Below are 16,965 nucleotides of genomic sequence, written 5' to 3'. Positions count from 1 at the left end.
TACTATCTCAAACGCCAGGTCTTTTACAACTATTTTACAGGAATAGCTACTTTATCTTGTGTTCTTTAACTCAAATCTATTGCTATGTGATTATTTTCCAGTACATAAACTATCTTTACGTGATAAGATCAAAGACATCTAGTAGATTTTGACTGATAGTTGAATATACATTATTTGTAGATGCTTGTAAGGGAGGATGCTTTTGCTCAGTTTAAAAGTAAACTGCTGCACTGAACTTGAGATCCAGGTCATCTCCTTAACGCAATATGTTCGTGCATATGATAACTTGATTTCTATATATAGGTTTACTTCAACAGATGGTGTGACTTTATATGTTCAATTTTGTCTAAACTTTGTGTCTTTGCATTCGGAAGTAGACTTTTATTTGAAATAGTTAAATCAGATGTATGTGATTTTCATCTTACGTATTATTGGCCCGGCCACCCGGTAAATATTGGTTAGAGTCTCCAGTACCAAAAAGAAGCTATGTGTTGTGAGTAGAATTCACTGAATTTTTACCTGTTCAAACTTACCGGTATGCTATCTCGCACGAGATAGCTTCTCATAAATCTTGGTATTGTTGATTTCCCTGCAGAGCTGCAGCCTGCAGGCATCGGTAAATATGGCAAAAGAAATTGCTAGCTATAGAATCCCAGCAGGGTCAAGAAAAGTAAATGGAAAATAATGCAGTCTCTTCTTCTTTTGCAATTACAAGGTATGGTGATGATATGTTATAAGTTTGTCCTGGGAAATGAACAATGGAAGTTCAATAGTTGACCTTTCTAACAAGAGTATATTTCTAACTATTATCTTAATGCGTACAATAGGGGCATCCAAGAGAAATTAAAGAAACAAATAAAGGACGTAGAACTTACACAGTCGAAAAAGGTGTTGTTCTGGTCTGGCATGGCCGAGGTGCGTGACATATCATCTTCTATTATTCCACTTTTCTATTATCTCTATAACTTATATGGATATTATGTGTGATTATATTGTCAGTTCGTTAATCGACATCCCTTAACCTTGTAAAATTATAAAGCTAAGGTAGCGTGTAAAAGAAAAGTTATTGGGATTTTGGAAAAGTATGTTAAATTATAGTTTGTATAGAGAAAACTGCAAATTCAATATGGAATGAAGTTATGAACCATGTACTAAACTGCACTAATAACTTGGAGCTAGGGACTTCATTATAAAAGGTTATAGCAAAAAAAAAAAGTTAATGGATCTTTTTTATCAAGCTTTTTAGGAATTCAATCTTATTAAATTTGAAAATAGATGACAAAAGTTCTTTTCCATTAATTAGCTCAATCGACCGTGAAAAAGCTAAGACCAGTCTTAAATTTTGACTGCCATTTGCAAAGTTCTGCAAACATATTCTGGTTTATTGAAAGCGTAAACATTTCCCAAACTCGTGTCAAGTTTTTCATGTAACTACAGAAACAGCAATCGAAAGCTATGCCAAACAAATTCACTAATCTTTGATGGATACACAAATTCTATAATGAACAGAAATAACTTGACTTCTTTTTGCTAATATAGGTAGCAGTTGAGGATGCGTAAACTTAATTCACATCTTTTTGTTAATATAGGTAGCAATTGATTAGTGGTGTAATTTGATGAAAATAGTTATCTATACTTTTATGCTTATCTTATAAAGCATTTTACCCTTTTTGAAAATCTCAATTCATGATTTTAAGTATCTAAAATATCCTTTTTCTTTATTCGCTAATTTAAACATCCTTAGCTAATATACATATAATACCCTTAAATCTCAACCACTCATTTTCTTCTCTTTCCTCAAATCTCAACTACTAATTTTTTTCTCTCTCTTCTATAAATCATTTTATTCATCTAATTAATTCAAGAACTTTTATCTCAAAAACCGTATATCGATAAATTATAAAAATTGTATGGGTGTTCTTAAAATTCCATGCTCTTTCATTAGAGATGTCATTCGATATACTTTCGACGAATTTTTAAATACGAGGGCGAAGCCCATACGGATAAAACATTTGGCTATCACAGTCTATAACTTATCACTTCCTATGACCTATCACCCTTACCATCTCACCGCCGCAATGCGTGGACACTTTCCCTCGTATAGAGAAAGGGACGATGCTATATATTTGATTCGATGGTGATATATTGAATTAGCTGTGAAGTACATTTGTTTCCTAAGTAGATACATATATATACCATACTCACTACATTGTTCTTCACAGCTAAGCTAAGCTTAGCTTAGGACTTAGCTTAGGAATTCTTGACACCAGCCAACAAAGCTTAAACCAAATCATTTATTGTAGTCGCTTAAAACAAACATATGTTCAACCTTGTAGTATCATTTTTTTTTTATTCTTGGATTACTAAAATCTCATATTTTTCAGCCATTTATAATTTTTAACTATCAATATTATTTACCTTCATTTCCTAAGATTTGATCATGGAAAATTAAAAGATTTCGAATGGAAGCATTTTTTTTTAGAATGATATTGCTCGTGAAGAAGAGGAAGAATAACGACAAGGCTGATGCATATGTGAAGAATAACCGGACTTTAAACTTGAAAGTAAACTTAGAGTATCATATGGATCGAGCCGAGTGTTCTAAATAGTCTTGAGGGTATGGTTGTTGCATAGTCCTTTAAGATACTGAATTTAAATGAAAGTTAAATATTGAAAAATAAGTGAATTAACATAACATATATCACCATATCTATCTTCCCAATTTACGTTTCCAATTTTCTAGCACCAACCAGGCAACCACTAAAGAAATTTGACAGTTAGTAGAGCCCACTGACTCTAGCCACGTGTCTTTACTGAGAATTTGAAGAATACTTTGTTGAGAAATAAGCTTGTTGGTCAATCTTAGCTTTTGTATTGTTCAGAGGTGTACTAGTTTAGTTGATAATAGTTTAGTTGAGGGACTGAATGACTAAATGAAAATGAAGTCAGAGGGCTAAAGGGTGCAAAAGAAACCTGGATTATAAAGTCAGATTGTGGATACAAGAAGTATGTGGGGCTCCTATTTGCAGTCATTTTTTCTCTCTATTTTGATGATATTACCGTTTGAGATGATCTTTCTATATATACTCACATACATCCTCATTAACAAAATAGAACAGAGTTTCCACCATGTAGCCGTTGTTCTCTTTGCTATATCTCTTGTATCTTTTTCTTCATAATAAAAACATTATCATGGGTATTATGTTCTGTATCTTGAAACCTTGTTTATTACTCTTGAATATCGTTTAGCTTGATTATATATGAGTTTAGTATTATATATGTTTTTATATTTACATCTATTACTTAGATTTTATTATACTTCATTATTATCGTGTAGTTGCAATTCTAGTACTCGTATTTAAGTATGAGTTTTGAAAGGATATGGAGTCCTATTCAGAGGTTTTGAAAGGATTTGGGCTTAAAAGGGTTTCTACGAGTCCTTTTGTTATGGACCCCAAACATTTGGACATCGACAAATAAAGCTAGTAACATCACGCTTGTTGTAATATGGCTGAAAAACAGATATATTCTTGTCCATAAAGAATTGCTATTATTTGCATAATCTTTTGAAATATGATATCTAAAGTTCTTTGCTATGACCATTCCTAAAACCGGATTTTTATTCGTGAACCATCTAGTTCTTTGTGTTTTCAACTCAAACATTCGGTGGAATCATACAAAAGTTAAAGCAACGGTTTAAAGGGATTTGTAAGGTTTGGCCAAGGATCAAGTCTTACAAAAAAAATTTTTATGTGTTATATATAAATAAACTAGTCTTTATACCCATACGATGTACCTATAAATAAATAACACCAAAATTATAAATCAATAAAACCTTTTTACAAAAATATTCATTACTTCAAAAATCTGTTGCATTGAGTTTTGTAAATTAGGATGCATTTGCATTTGTGTAGAATAAGTTAGGGATGGTCTACATAATTATGTAAATTAGAATAGGAGTAATAGTATAAGTTAGGTCTCTCTCTTTTTCTCTATGACAATACGGAGCATGATTTTGGATGATTCACATGAATTGCTGTTTCATGCTTCTTTTATGTAGCCCTTATTCTTCTATGGATTCTTGGTACTTCCATTGTGACCCATAATCTAAGAATTCCATCATCATTTTCCGCCAAACTCAACCAATCAGTTAATGTACTTGAATTACAATATTTGATCTTCTTTTCGCTAAACTGAAGTTTGAACATTAACTGAGAAGATGAAGAATAAGAAAATTCATGATAATCAGAACGTGAAGAATAAGCGGTTTCTAATCACTGTAAATGTGCGTGGAAGTCCAGGACCGATTAGATTTGTGGTGAATGACGATGACAAAGTTTCAGAAGTTATTGATTCGTGTTTGAAGATGTATGCTCGTGGTGGACGGCTTCCTATTCTTGGTACTGATTTTAACAAGTTTTTACTTTATCCATCAAATGCAGCATGTGAAGGTAAGCATAATTATTTCTAGCTGATTAGACTAACGTTGTTAAGGTTTTTGGATTTCTTTTTGCTTGTTTAGTGATTAAAAGATTCAAAATTTCTTTTGTTGTCTGTAACGTGATATATAGTATTCATGTTGCGTCTTTTTGTTAGTTTTATATTTCATTTTATTTATTATATAGGGATTGTGAGATATGAGTATTATGTAAGGTCTCATATATAATCGAGGGTTGTAGGATGATGATCTTTTCAAATAAAGAATCAACATAGATAGATTAAGCTGTAATTTATGAGATAATGATCTTTAAAAAAAATATATATAACTGAATTCATGATAAAGATCCTATATAGTTTTAGGCTTACAAAAAACACAACTTAGACATATCAAGTACCTCAAGTTGATTTTTAACTTTTGAGATGATTGATCCTCCTAAAATTTTAGCTTAATAATCCTTTCTAATAATACAACGTTTTGACATGTGTAATCTATCTATTATCTTTCTTCATCATCCTTTTGATATTTCTAATTGACTTGATCATATAATTAGGAGGATAATTAAGAGAAGTGTGTAGAGCTAAACATGGACTCTTTGGCATGGTTTTGGCAAGTTTCTAACCAATAGGGTTGTACCACATGGATCAGCCAATAAATAATCTAACTTTTGCCAATTGGTAGCCAATTCTTGTGGCAAGCATAGGTCTTTGTTATAGGAGTGAATAAAAGGATGTTCTCTAGAGCGAGCGAACGGTACGAATGCCAAAAACTTTTTCTCGCTGGTCGAGCTTTCGACAAAAAAAGCGAAACGTATTCTCTTATCTAAGCTTCTTCCCCGTGCATTAGCTCCCCCCATGGTAGATGGTTCAACCACGCCCGGTTCCACGAAATGATTGAGAACTACGACGGGCATCCTCTCCTATTCGGAAGAGTAGTTGGATCTTATTCTCTAGCGTGAACGCTCACTCGCATACTGTCACAGCTAATTTAAGTGTGGTTATTGATTCGGCCTCTACCACCGGTTAGAAGACCCTTAAGGCTGACGTTCGTTACCAGCTTTGTCCGCACCTATAACATAACTATACCCCAACAACTTAAGGCTTCTTTCGTATAAAGTTCTTAGTACTTTTGCTTTTCCTTCTTAGCTTTCTATGGCACTTATCCCATTCTCAACTCGGTAATCTTTACTGAGAATTGCAAACTTGCCAATCTTTATCAAAAAAAAGACAAATCAAGAAAAAGCCAAGAAAAAGGAATCTTGCACTTAAATTCACCTTGACGATCTTTGCCACAATCGATCCAACTTGCCAATTCACCTTGCCAATGCGCCACTACACATGATATAGTGTTGCCAAAGAGCTAATGCTTGCCAAATAAACTTGCCGATTGATATTACCGACTACATCCTTACCCCTTAGGTTGATCAATTAGGAGAATCTGTCATTACTCAACATTTTTCTCTGTTGTTATATGTGCTAATAATATGTTACAGTAACTTTTTTGACTTAGTAGATATGAACTATTATAAGAAAGCTATTAACCCTTCCCGAAATTCAATAGCAAAAATAACAAGATATTTACATAACAAGTTAAATTATAAAATATGCTCTAGTGGTTAAGTCTTCACGTGTTCAAGGAATCAAAAGGGGAGATGGTTAGGTTTTGGGTTAAAACATGGACACAGTACGTCGTTTAACCACTAACATGATAAAAAACTAATAACTAACATTTGTGGTTTAAAAAACAAAAAAGTAAGACATTTGTAGTAAGTTTAAGAAATTACTTTTTGTTCACATACCCATTTTACAAACTTTCACTGGTTGATTTTGCCTAATAACATCAGACATGTGTGTATAACAATATAATTTGGAGTATGCTCTATCATACATGCCATTTGAGTAAGCTAGCTTGTTTCACTGTTATAGACAATTGTGTTGAATATTTTCTTTTTTGTTATTTCATACTCTAAAAAGAAGTTTCAAAATCTTTAAATTTGTTGGCAGCAATGAAGGCAAATGAAACAATTGGGTCGAGTGGAGATAGGACATTTGTGATGTATAAGGTGCAAGGTCGTGCTCAGATGGGTGACGTTCCATCGAAGATGATAACTCACCAACGCCGGAGCTTTTGTTGGAAGGCATGGTTCAAATTTTTATCTCATTAATCTTCCAATAATAATACATGTGGAAAATCACATGTTGCTATATGATATCTTGCCCGGTTTTAAAACCATACAAAATTAAAGAGTAAATGGTTATTAGATCAGATTTTAAAAGAATTATGAAAATGGTTATTAGACCTTTTTACACATTTCCGTATAAAAAAATTCACTTTTTATCATGAACAAGCTGCTGAACCAGCTGTCAACCAGCTTGCTGCACTATCTACGCGAATTTAATTTATATAGTATATAATTGGTATGAATTGTGTCAAAAGTGAGACGATTTACACTCTTTTGATATAAGTACTGTGTCAAATGTTATCTGAGAAATAAAAACAAATAATTGTAATCCCGATCGTAACACCACAATATTATAGATTAATAGGGCCAATTTTCTTGTTATAACTAGTATTAAGGGTGATGACAATGCATGTTGGTTGGAGTGTGGGTTGCACTCAACTCATGTGGGGGCCCCGTCACCATTGATATTAGGGGTGTTGATCAGTCAGGTTATTTGATTCGGGTTATTCGAGTTTTGAGGAATAATAAGTTCACCTGTAATCCAAACCGAATAAGATTTGGGTTATTTGGGTTTCGGTTATTCGGGTTGTTTAGGTCGGGTTTTGGGTAACCCAAATAAAAAGTTTTGTGGACTTTGAAGCGTACTAAACTTATAAAAAAAAGTTGGTTAATTATACTTCAATATAATTTTAATTTCAATAACATAGAAAATCATATTTCGTAAAAGTGTAAATTAACAAATTATTTATATTCAAAGGTATTTCAACAACTTTGATTATCTAATGCTTGATTTAGTGCATTACATCATGGTTGTATTAATCGGTAAATAGTCATACATATGTAAAATAAATAATGTATAAACTATTCAAATATAAAACACTTAATTAATTAAACAATCTTAAAAATATATAACGCAAATATTATTTAACTAAACTATTGAAGTAACCTTTAATTAAGCTATTGTTATACGAAATATAATACAAAATGTATATAGTATAAGTATTATACTCGTAATATAGTAATACTTTCGTATGATATTAACAAAAGGCAAAACGGTATGTTTGATTTTTCTCTACCATGATACTTACAATACAAAAATAACTGAGTAGGAAATCATATTTTGTAATTTATAAATAAAAGCCTAAAGATTGAGCCAAATATATAAATACTCCTATAAATCTCCTATAAATATTATATAGATAAAAAAGAAGAATTTTATATGGGTTAATCGGGTTAACCCAAATAAAATAAATTTCACCCGTAACCCAATTCACCAATTAAATTTATATGGGTTTAGTTAACCAAATAACGAATCCGAATAACCCAACCTATATAACCCAAATCCATTTGAGTTGGGTCGTGTTAATTGGGTATGGTTTTATTCGAACACCCTTAATTGACATGGGTTGTGAAGCCATAGTGCATGGGTTGGTGAGAAACTTGTACTATTTTATATCTTAAGATCTGAAAAATGTGATGTGAGTTAATTTTGTTTGAAAAAAATGTAAAAATGATATGACGTAACGGGATTGATGAAAAATATGGATTGAAAATTATGATATGAGTTGGGTTGCCAATGCCCTGATAACTACTAATAAGTACCTTTTCAGGTTTTTTATCAAGCACAAGTTAAAATGTTAACATTAATCTTTTCCATTGATACATATATTTTTTCATAAAGCATATACTATAGATAAGTAAGGAAGATTGGAAACGTATTGATTAGAGAGAAGAATAGCGACTACGTACTATACACTTATCAAGTTAAGGTTATGGCAAATAATAGATCGAGTAATTACACATAAACTACGTACAAACAAATGTACAAACCGTACGTACATCGGAAAACCATATTGAAGCTGTACATTTACATATGTTCCCATATCGCTTGAACTGAATATAAAACCTCCTTAATTAAATTATCAAAACAAACAATAATCAATATTTCTATACAACGTAAAATGACAATTTTGAATTGGTTAAGTGTAGACTTTATAGATTGTTCATAAAGTGTTATTTGCTAACTTTACGACCAACTTGGACTCCTAGCTTGACGTCGAGCGTTTCATTTATCATGATCTTTACACATATTATGTGGCCGGGGCTAATTAATATGTTGACTAGCTAGCTAGAGATCGTTACTTTGCAATCTTTACGCATCCTTAATTTGTAGGCCTCACAGATTTATAGTATAAATCACAATCATAATTAGAAATAAATGAATAACAATACAACTTTAGTTGATTTGAATAAAATTCAAAGACCATTCTGCCTTTTAAAAGGTTACCCATAACTTTATTTTTCCTTTCGTCGTCTTTACTATAACAAATTAACAATATACACGTCAAATTCTAATCTTATTACATCATATGTACGTAGGAGGAGCTTTTAATTTAGGAAAGTGATATATCTACATCTACTTTTAGTCATCCACAACAATATAAGTATTGTACAGTTGTACAATGTGCAGTAAAATGGATACAGTTATTGTAAATGGCTAAAAGATGATGTAGATATATCACTCCCCATATAGTTGAACATTAATTAAAGCAGAAAAGTCATGTTCACGTACGGTTGTTAAGATCTTGGTGTTTCCCATAATCCATTTTCATATATATACACCAAAAAATAAAAGTTGAAAAAGCAGCGTACGTCGTCATACCGACTCTTATCCGAACTAATACCGCATCGACAGATCTACTTTAGCAAAAGCTCCAAAAAGAATATACTCAGCTCTCTCTTCGCCCGTCTGTTAGGATCGATCTTATTTCATTCCTATGTCGTATGTGTATTCCAATATGAATCCTAATTAATGCAAGAAAAGTTGCAAATGAAGCTACCCTTACTTAACCTTACATCACTCGAGGCAAAGCTGACTTGTATGATGAAGGAATATCGTGATATGTTATATTTGGAAAACCAAATTTAAAAAATTATATTAATTTTTGGGCTTTCATCTGTATCATTTTAAATGTCCACAATTTCTCGTTGTTCGATCATTTGAAATAAATTGATCAGTACCATTTAAAATTACTATTTTAAAGTTTAATAGAGTTTCGACCGTTTGAAATGGATAATTAATTAAATGGACACTATATGTCGTAACTTAATTATGTCCACATACCACAGTGTACTCACGCCTGATTTAATAACAACGTTAAATTCTTATATGTCACTAACTAAATAATGAGTACTCCTTTAAACTTGTGCACAACATTTCTTCGAAGATCCAAATGCCATTAATTAATTAATTAAGGTGTCCAAATTATAATTGACGTACACATCCTTCCTGTATATAAATAAAATGATGTCATGTACGTCAAGTTTGGATCCACGTACGATATATATATATATATATATATATGATATTTATGATTATGATGCCTTCGTTATCCTATTTGAGGTCACAAATGGTTACAAGATAACAAAATTTAAAAATAGAGGTTATATATGTAATTAAAATATGAAAAGTTGTGTTGTGAATAACAGATGAGTAGTACATTGGTATTACTAGACGAAAATCCGTTAATTAACTGAATTGTATTATATGAAGTACTTTTAAAGTAGTTGTGTTGTTTGATTGTTCTCATGTTCACTAAAACGAAAATATTTGTAAATCAATAATTTTATTGAAAAATAAGATGTCATACTTTGTTTATTCTCCTAATAAAATATAAACTTCAATCTCACACACCTACAAATGGCTCTTGATTATATGGATATCGTTATTGAAGCATATATGGTTACGTATGACTCAATGACTGATTAACTGTGCCATATTTCATACCGTAAAGACGTAGATATATATTTGACTCCCATATAAACTTGGGCCTAGCTGCTCAATGGCTCAGCTTGCCCTGCAGGCCCAAGTCCAAAGAATATACAGTTATACACTACCAATTAAGTCAACAGTCAACACATTACTGAAGTTGACCCAAGTAAGTTAACACATATAACCGAAGTTGATCTATGAATTGAATACATAATAAGATTGTTTTGGCCCCCAAGTTCAATTACACCACTATGTAAGTACTCTTTTCCACAAAAATATGAATTGTCAAGATGAGTCGCGAAAAATTGATGTTTAGATATTCAGGTTTGTTTCAAGAAATTAAGCTAGCTTGTTCCAACTAGTTTCTATTCATGTTGAAAATATACTCAACTTTGTATCCGATTAATTAAGAGAATATTGTTGTTTTTGCCTTGTTACCTACTAGCTTAGTTAATTCTCGAAAAGTAGCGTTGCTTTATAGTTATCACTTTTAGAAAATTAATTGCAAAATAAATATAGTTATCGAGTTAAGGTTATGAGAAATCTTAGAGGTTACACATAGATTAAAAATAGATATATTTACAAACTATCAATTGGAAATTGGAAATTAACCATACTGAAAATGTACTATTGATCGATGTACATTTACATGTTCCAGCTGGTTCGCTTGAATTGAATATAAAACCACCTTAATTAAATTATCAAAACAAACAATAGTTAATATTTCTGTACAACGTACAACGACATATGATATTTTATGATTTTATGATCATCAACAATCTTCTAACACTTGAGAGCATCGAGATCCATACATATAATATTCATCGTCATTATAATTTCCGTCATCAAAATTGAGGGAGTAACTAACAGCATCGTATTGGAATGTCAAAGGCTTTGATGACCCGTAGAAGCTTTTTTTGCTTCCTTTAACTAATTTCTTCAACAACTTCTTCCATTTTCGGCTCCTGACTACACCGCTGTCAATAGGTGAGTAGTCTTCATGGTCGGAGTTGGATAATGATGTGGATGACGAACACTCAGAGACGTTAGATAGCCGTCCTTCCGTGGTGGTAGTGGTGAAACCATGGTTATAAGTTGCAGTTGTAGTTGCCATTTGAAGTCAGTTTGGATTGAGTCGAGAATTGAAATGAAATATATGAGTTTTGTTTTGTATGTTGGGAAAATATATATGAATGATATATGCATTTTGAATAGATTAATTGCGGATTTTATAGATGGTTTATAAAGTGTTATTTTATTACTTTACGACCAACTTAGACTCCTTGACGTCGATTGTTTGATTCATCATCGATCACTTGTTCATCTTTATAATCTTTACACATATTTTGACTAGGTAGAAATCGTCACTTTGCAATCTTTACACATCCTTAATTTGTAGGCCGCACAAATTTATATAAATCATAACTAGAAATAAATAAATAACAATACAACTTTTTTAGTTGTGTTGAAACAAAACTGCCTTTTAAAAGGTTACCGGCCGGGCCGGCCATAACTTTATTATTTTTCTTTCCGTCATCTTTATACAACAATACACGTCAAATTCTTATCTTCTTACATCATATAGTATATGGAGTAGCTTTTTATAGTCGAACATTAAAGCACAAAGTTCATGTTCTCGGTTGTTAATTAAGATCTTGGTGTTTCCCATTATCCATTTTCATATATACACAAAAAATTAAAAGTTGAAAAAGCAACACACATCGTCATATAACGACTCTTATCCCAGCTATAACGACGCATCGTAGATCTACATCTACTTTAGCAAATTAAAGCTCTAAAAAGGGCATACTCAGCTCTTCGTCCGTTAGGATCATATTTCATTCCCATGTCGTATGTGTATTCCAATATGAATCCTAATTAATGCAAGAAAAGTTGCAAATGGAGCTACTCTTACTTAACGTTACATCACTGGAGGAAAAGTTAACTTGTATGATGAAGGAATATCTTGATATGTTATATTTGGAAAACCAAGTTTAATAAATTATAATCATTGGTGTCTTTCATCCTTCTCATTTTGTATATCTACATTTTCTCTTTGTTCGATCATTTCAAATTAAACAATCCTATTTTAAATTACTATTCTAAAGTTTAATTAATAGAGTTTTGAGCGTTTGAAATGGATAATTAATCAAATGGACACTATACGCCGCAACTTAATTATTTCCATTGTGTAAAGATCTTCTCAAGTTACCTCAACTTGAGAGATAAGTTAAGACGATCAATCTATGAATTAAAATCGATGGTTAAGATTCAAAATTGATTATTAAATTTTGATCTTTGATTTTAAGTCAAGAGTTGAGATCTCCTTAATTTTTTCCACAAGTTAATACTAACTTGAGAGAATCTCCACCCAAACTTTTATGTGTCACCAACGAAATATGAATACTCTTTAAACTTAGGTGTACAACATTTCTTCGAGGCTCCGAAGGCAATTAATTAAGGTGTCCAAATTAATTGTGATGATATCATGTCAACTTTAGATCCACAATATATATTTTTTTCTTTTTCCGAATGGAAGAAATGTATATTATATACTCGTATAAAAGACCAAAACTAGCAAGGCTTGGTCGTTAAAAAAAAAATAAAAACAAAACTAGCAAGGCGTTAGTGATCAAGCAATATACATATTCTAGATCCACAATATATATGATACATTATGATTATTATGATGCCTTCATTTTCCTATTTGAGGCCACAAATGGTTACAAGATGACAAATTTTATATTAAGGGTTATATGTGTAAGTATAAAACATAAAAAGTTGTGTTGTAGATAACAGTTGAGTAGTACATTGTTATTATTAGACGAAAATCCATTAGTTAACTGAATTATATTATATAAAGTACTAAAGTAGCTGTTGGTTGATTGTTCAATTCTCATGTTCACTAAAACAAAAATATTTGTAACTCAATAATTTTATTGCAAAATAAGATGTCATACTTTGTTTATTCTCCTAATAAAATATAAACTTCAATCTTACACAACTTACAAGTGGCTCTAGATCGAGTATAAGGAAATCGTTATTTTGAAGTATATAACTGGACTAGTTAAACTAGTTATGGTTATGTATGACCGTTGCCATTTCATACTGTAAGGCGTAAACTGACGTGGATATATATTTGAAAGAAAATGATAAATTCTTCTAACTAAATTTTTTAAAAATCCTTTTAATATATCCACTTGTTAATACATGGAATCCACTAATTCTTTTTTCTAATTTTATCCCTGATTTTCCACATGTCACAATCTTATTAATTAGAAAGACTTTTAGACTAACCATTTAAGAGGATGAATCATTATTCATATTGGTAATTTGAATCCTAAAGAAACTTGGGCCCTGCTCAATGGCCCAGCTTGCACTACCAATTAAGTCAACAGTCAACATATTACCGAAGTTGACTCGTTAAAAGAATACAACACACTACTAAACTTACAAGTCGGTAGTAAGTTATATTTACGAAATTGCAAAATAAATATAAGAGTTACACATTGATTAAAAATAGATATTTACGAAATTTCAATCTTCAATTGGAAAATTAACCATATTGCAGATGTACATTTTCATGTTTTGAATTGAATATAAAACCTCCTTAATTAGATTATCAAAACAAACAATAGTTAATATTTCTATACAACGTACAATCGTCTAACAATCGTCTAACACTTGAGAGCATCGAGATCCATACATATAATAATATTCATCATCATTATAATTCCCCTCATCAAAATTGAGGGAGTAACTAACAGCATCGTATTGGAATGTCAAAGGCTTTGATGGCCCGTAGAAGCTTTTGATCTTACTTCCTTTGACCAACTTTTTCAACAAAGTCTTCCACTTTCGGCTCCTGACTACACCACTATCAATAGGCGAGTAATCTTCATGATCGGAGATGGATGATGTGGATGACGAACTCTCAGATGAGTTAGATAGCCGTCCTTCAGTGGTGGTGGCAGTGAAGCTAAGGTTATAAGTTGCAGTAGTTGCCATTAATTAATTTGAAGTCTGGCCGGATATATTGAGTCGAGAATCGAATATATGTTATCAGTTTTTGTATGTTTGGGAAATATGAATGATATTATGCAGTTTGAATAGATTAAGTAGTGCACATTTTATAGATGGTTCCTAAAGTGTTATGTATTGGTCAACTTTAGGACCAACTTGAATTCCTTGTCGATCGTTTGATTTACTTGTGCATCTTAATTTTATCTTTACACGTATTTTGAGGGCTTAACTAATATGTTGACTAGAGATCGTCACTTGGCTATCTTTACACATCCTTTTGTAGGCCTCACAAATTTATTAATTTGCATCATATAATTAGAAATAAATAAATAACAATATGATTTAATATCTAGCTGATTAATTTGAATAAAATGTAAAGACAATTTTGCCTTTTAAAAGCTAGGTTAATTACCTATAATAACTTTTATTTGCTTAATTTCCGTCCTTTGTAGTCTTTACTACAACAATACACGTCAAATTCTTATCTTCTTACATCATATAGTATATGGAGTAGCTAGCTTTTTATAGTTGAACATTAAAGCAGAAAAGTGATCATGTTCTCGGTTGTTAAGATCTTGGTGTTTCCCATTATCCATTTTCATATATACACAAAAAATTAAAAGTTGAAAAAGCAACACACATCGTCATATAACGACTCTTATCCGAGCTAATAACGACGCATCGATAGATCTACTTTAATAAATTAAAGCTCCAAAAAGGATATACTCTTAGTCTGTTAGGATCTTATTTCATTCCTATGTGTATTCCAATATATATGACCTCATGCAAAGAAAAGTTGCAAGTGAACCTACACTTACATAACCTTATCACTGGAGGAAAAGCTGCTTGTTTGATTATATTTGAGAAACGAATTTAATTTAATAGATATTAATCATTGATATCTAAATTAATTAGACAAACACCCGTCTCATTTTAACAAGGAGGAGCAAGGTGGGCTGCTCCTCCGCTCTGGCCTCAGTGATAGGTTGTGTTTTTCGAACCCAGGGGACGAGGGGTTGACCTAATCTCCAGCTTAAGCGCATTTATGTTTTGGGCACAAAATTTTTAAAAAAATTTACATATATTATTTATGTATAAGTATAAGTATAATGTACTATATATACTTAATTTGGATAACTAGTTAATGATTAGATTATAAATATTATGAATTTATTATTGGTAAAGTCTCGTTTATAAAAAAATTGCTTATATATATATATATATTTAAATTTGTTAAGGGTCAGGGACATTCTTCTTTCCACCTCGACCTGAGCACTTAATTTCTTAACGCCGCCATTGCATTGTAAATTTCTACATTCTCATTTTGAGTTAGTCGTTTGAAAAAAAATATACTATGTATCATTTAATATTTACTCTGTATCATTCAATATCTGCGAGACATGATTATGTTGCGAGACATTAATGCCCAGTATACATGGTCCGAGCTAGGATCAATGCCTCTTCAGGCTTCCTCGTCCTTGTACCTTTGAAGGGCTCGAAGCACCCGACACAACAAGAAGAGTTGAATATTCAACATGTTTATAAATTAGACAATGGGTATGTTTGGCAAAACTAGCTGGTAGATGGTGGCTGTTAGCTATAAGCCGATAGCTGGTAGCTGGTGGCTAGTAGCTGTAGCATTTTAGATATATTTAAGTGTTTGGCGAAGTAGCTAAACCTTTAGGTAAATGTATAAAAGACAAAAATGGACATAAATAAAAATAGTAACTACTGAACATATATATTAAAACAAGTATTAAAGTAAAACAAATAATATAAGATCTTAACTCATAGATCATAGTTAAATTAATGCACGGAGATTCACGAAGCAATTGATGCACGATAATTTTCATGATACATAGTTATTTTCAGTGGACATAAATATAATGTTTTAATTGTTTTACTTTAATACTTGTTTTATTTTACCAAATATATATATCTCTATATATATAATTCTTTATCTCAATTTGATGATGTGGCATATCTTAGAGCTCGTCACATCGTCTTTTTCCTACGTGGCGATCTCACGTCGTTAGTCTCAAGCTAACATCTATACATACTTGACAAATCATCATCATAGCTTTTATTAATTATGAATAAATAGCATATTAAAAAAGTCATAAGCATGATTAGAACCCACAACCTCAAGTTTATTATGTGAAACATAAACCACTTGATCTAATGAGATTTTTGTTTATATTTTGAAAAACATGATAGATATTCGGTCTAAAATCCCACAAAAAATTATTAAAAATATTATTTATATAATTAGATGACGCTTAACATATATATAAAAGAGATATATGGTAATAGTTTCTTACCTAAAATATATATTAATGACATATTCCAAATTTATAAAAAAGTTTCCATATTTTAAAGATCTTTTTAATTCTTATTAAAAAGTAATAATGATTCTTAAATTTTTTTAATATAATATCTTTTGAGATGTAAATTTTTTTAATTTATATTTTCCAACATAAATATATTGCAAAAATATAAACTTTAGATTATTTGGAACATAAAAAAATATTGTCTTAATTTAAGTTGAAT

General features: G+C 31.2%; 1 protein-coding gene across 1 annotated transcript; it reads left to right on the top strand.

Annotated features, from left to right (window-relative positions):
* The first annotated feature begins 4,100 nt into the window (after positions 1–4,100).
* Positions 4,101–6,749, top strand: LOC122590031. The gene is made up of 2 exons (XM_043762367.1): positions 4,101–4,451; positions 6,442–6,749. The coding sequence occupies exons 1-2, from the start codon at positions 4,220–4,222 to the stop codon at positions 6,600–6,602; spliced, it is 393 nt and encodes a 130-aa protein (XP_043618302.1). The 5' UTR covers positions 4,101–4,219; the 3' UTR covers positions 6,603–6,749.
* The last annotated feature ends 10,216 nt before the right edge of the window (positions 6,750–16,965 follow it).

The sequence above is a fragment of the Erigeron canadensis genome, chromosome 2 (genome assembly GCF_010389155.1).
Source record: "Erigeron canadensis isolate Cc75 chromosome 2, C_canadensis_v1, whole genome shotgun sequence".
Taxonomy (NCBI): domain Eukaryota; kingdom Viridiplantae; phylum Streptophyta; class Magnoliopsida; order Asterales; family Asteraceae; genus Erigeron; species Erigeron canadensis.
The sequence above is the reverse complement of the archived record's forward strand: the minus strand, read 5'-3'. Positions and strand labels throughout refer to the sequence as shown.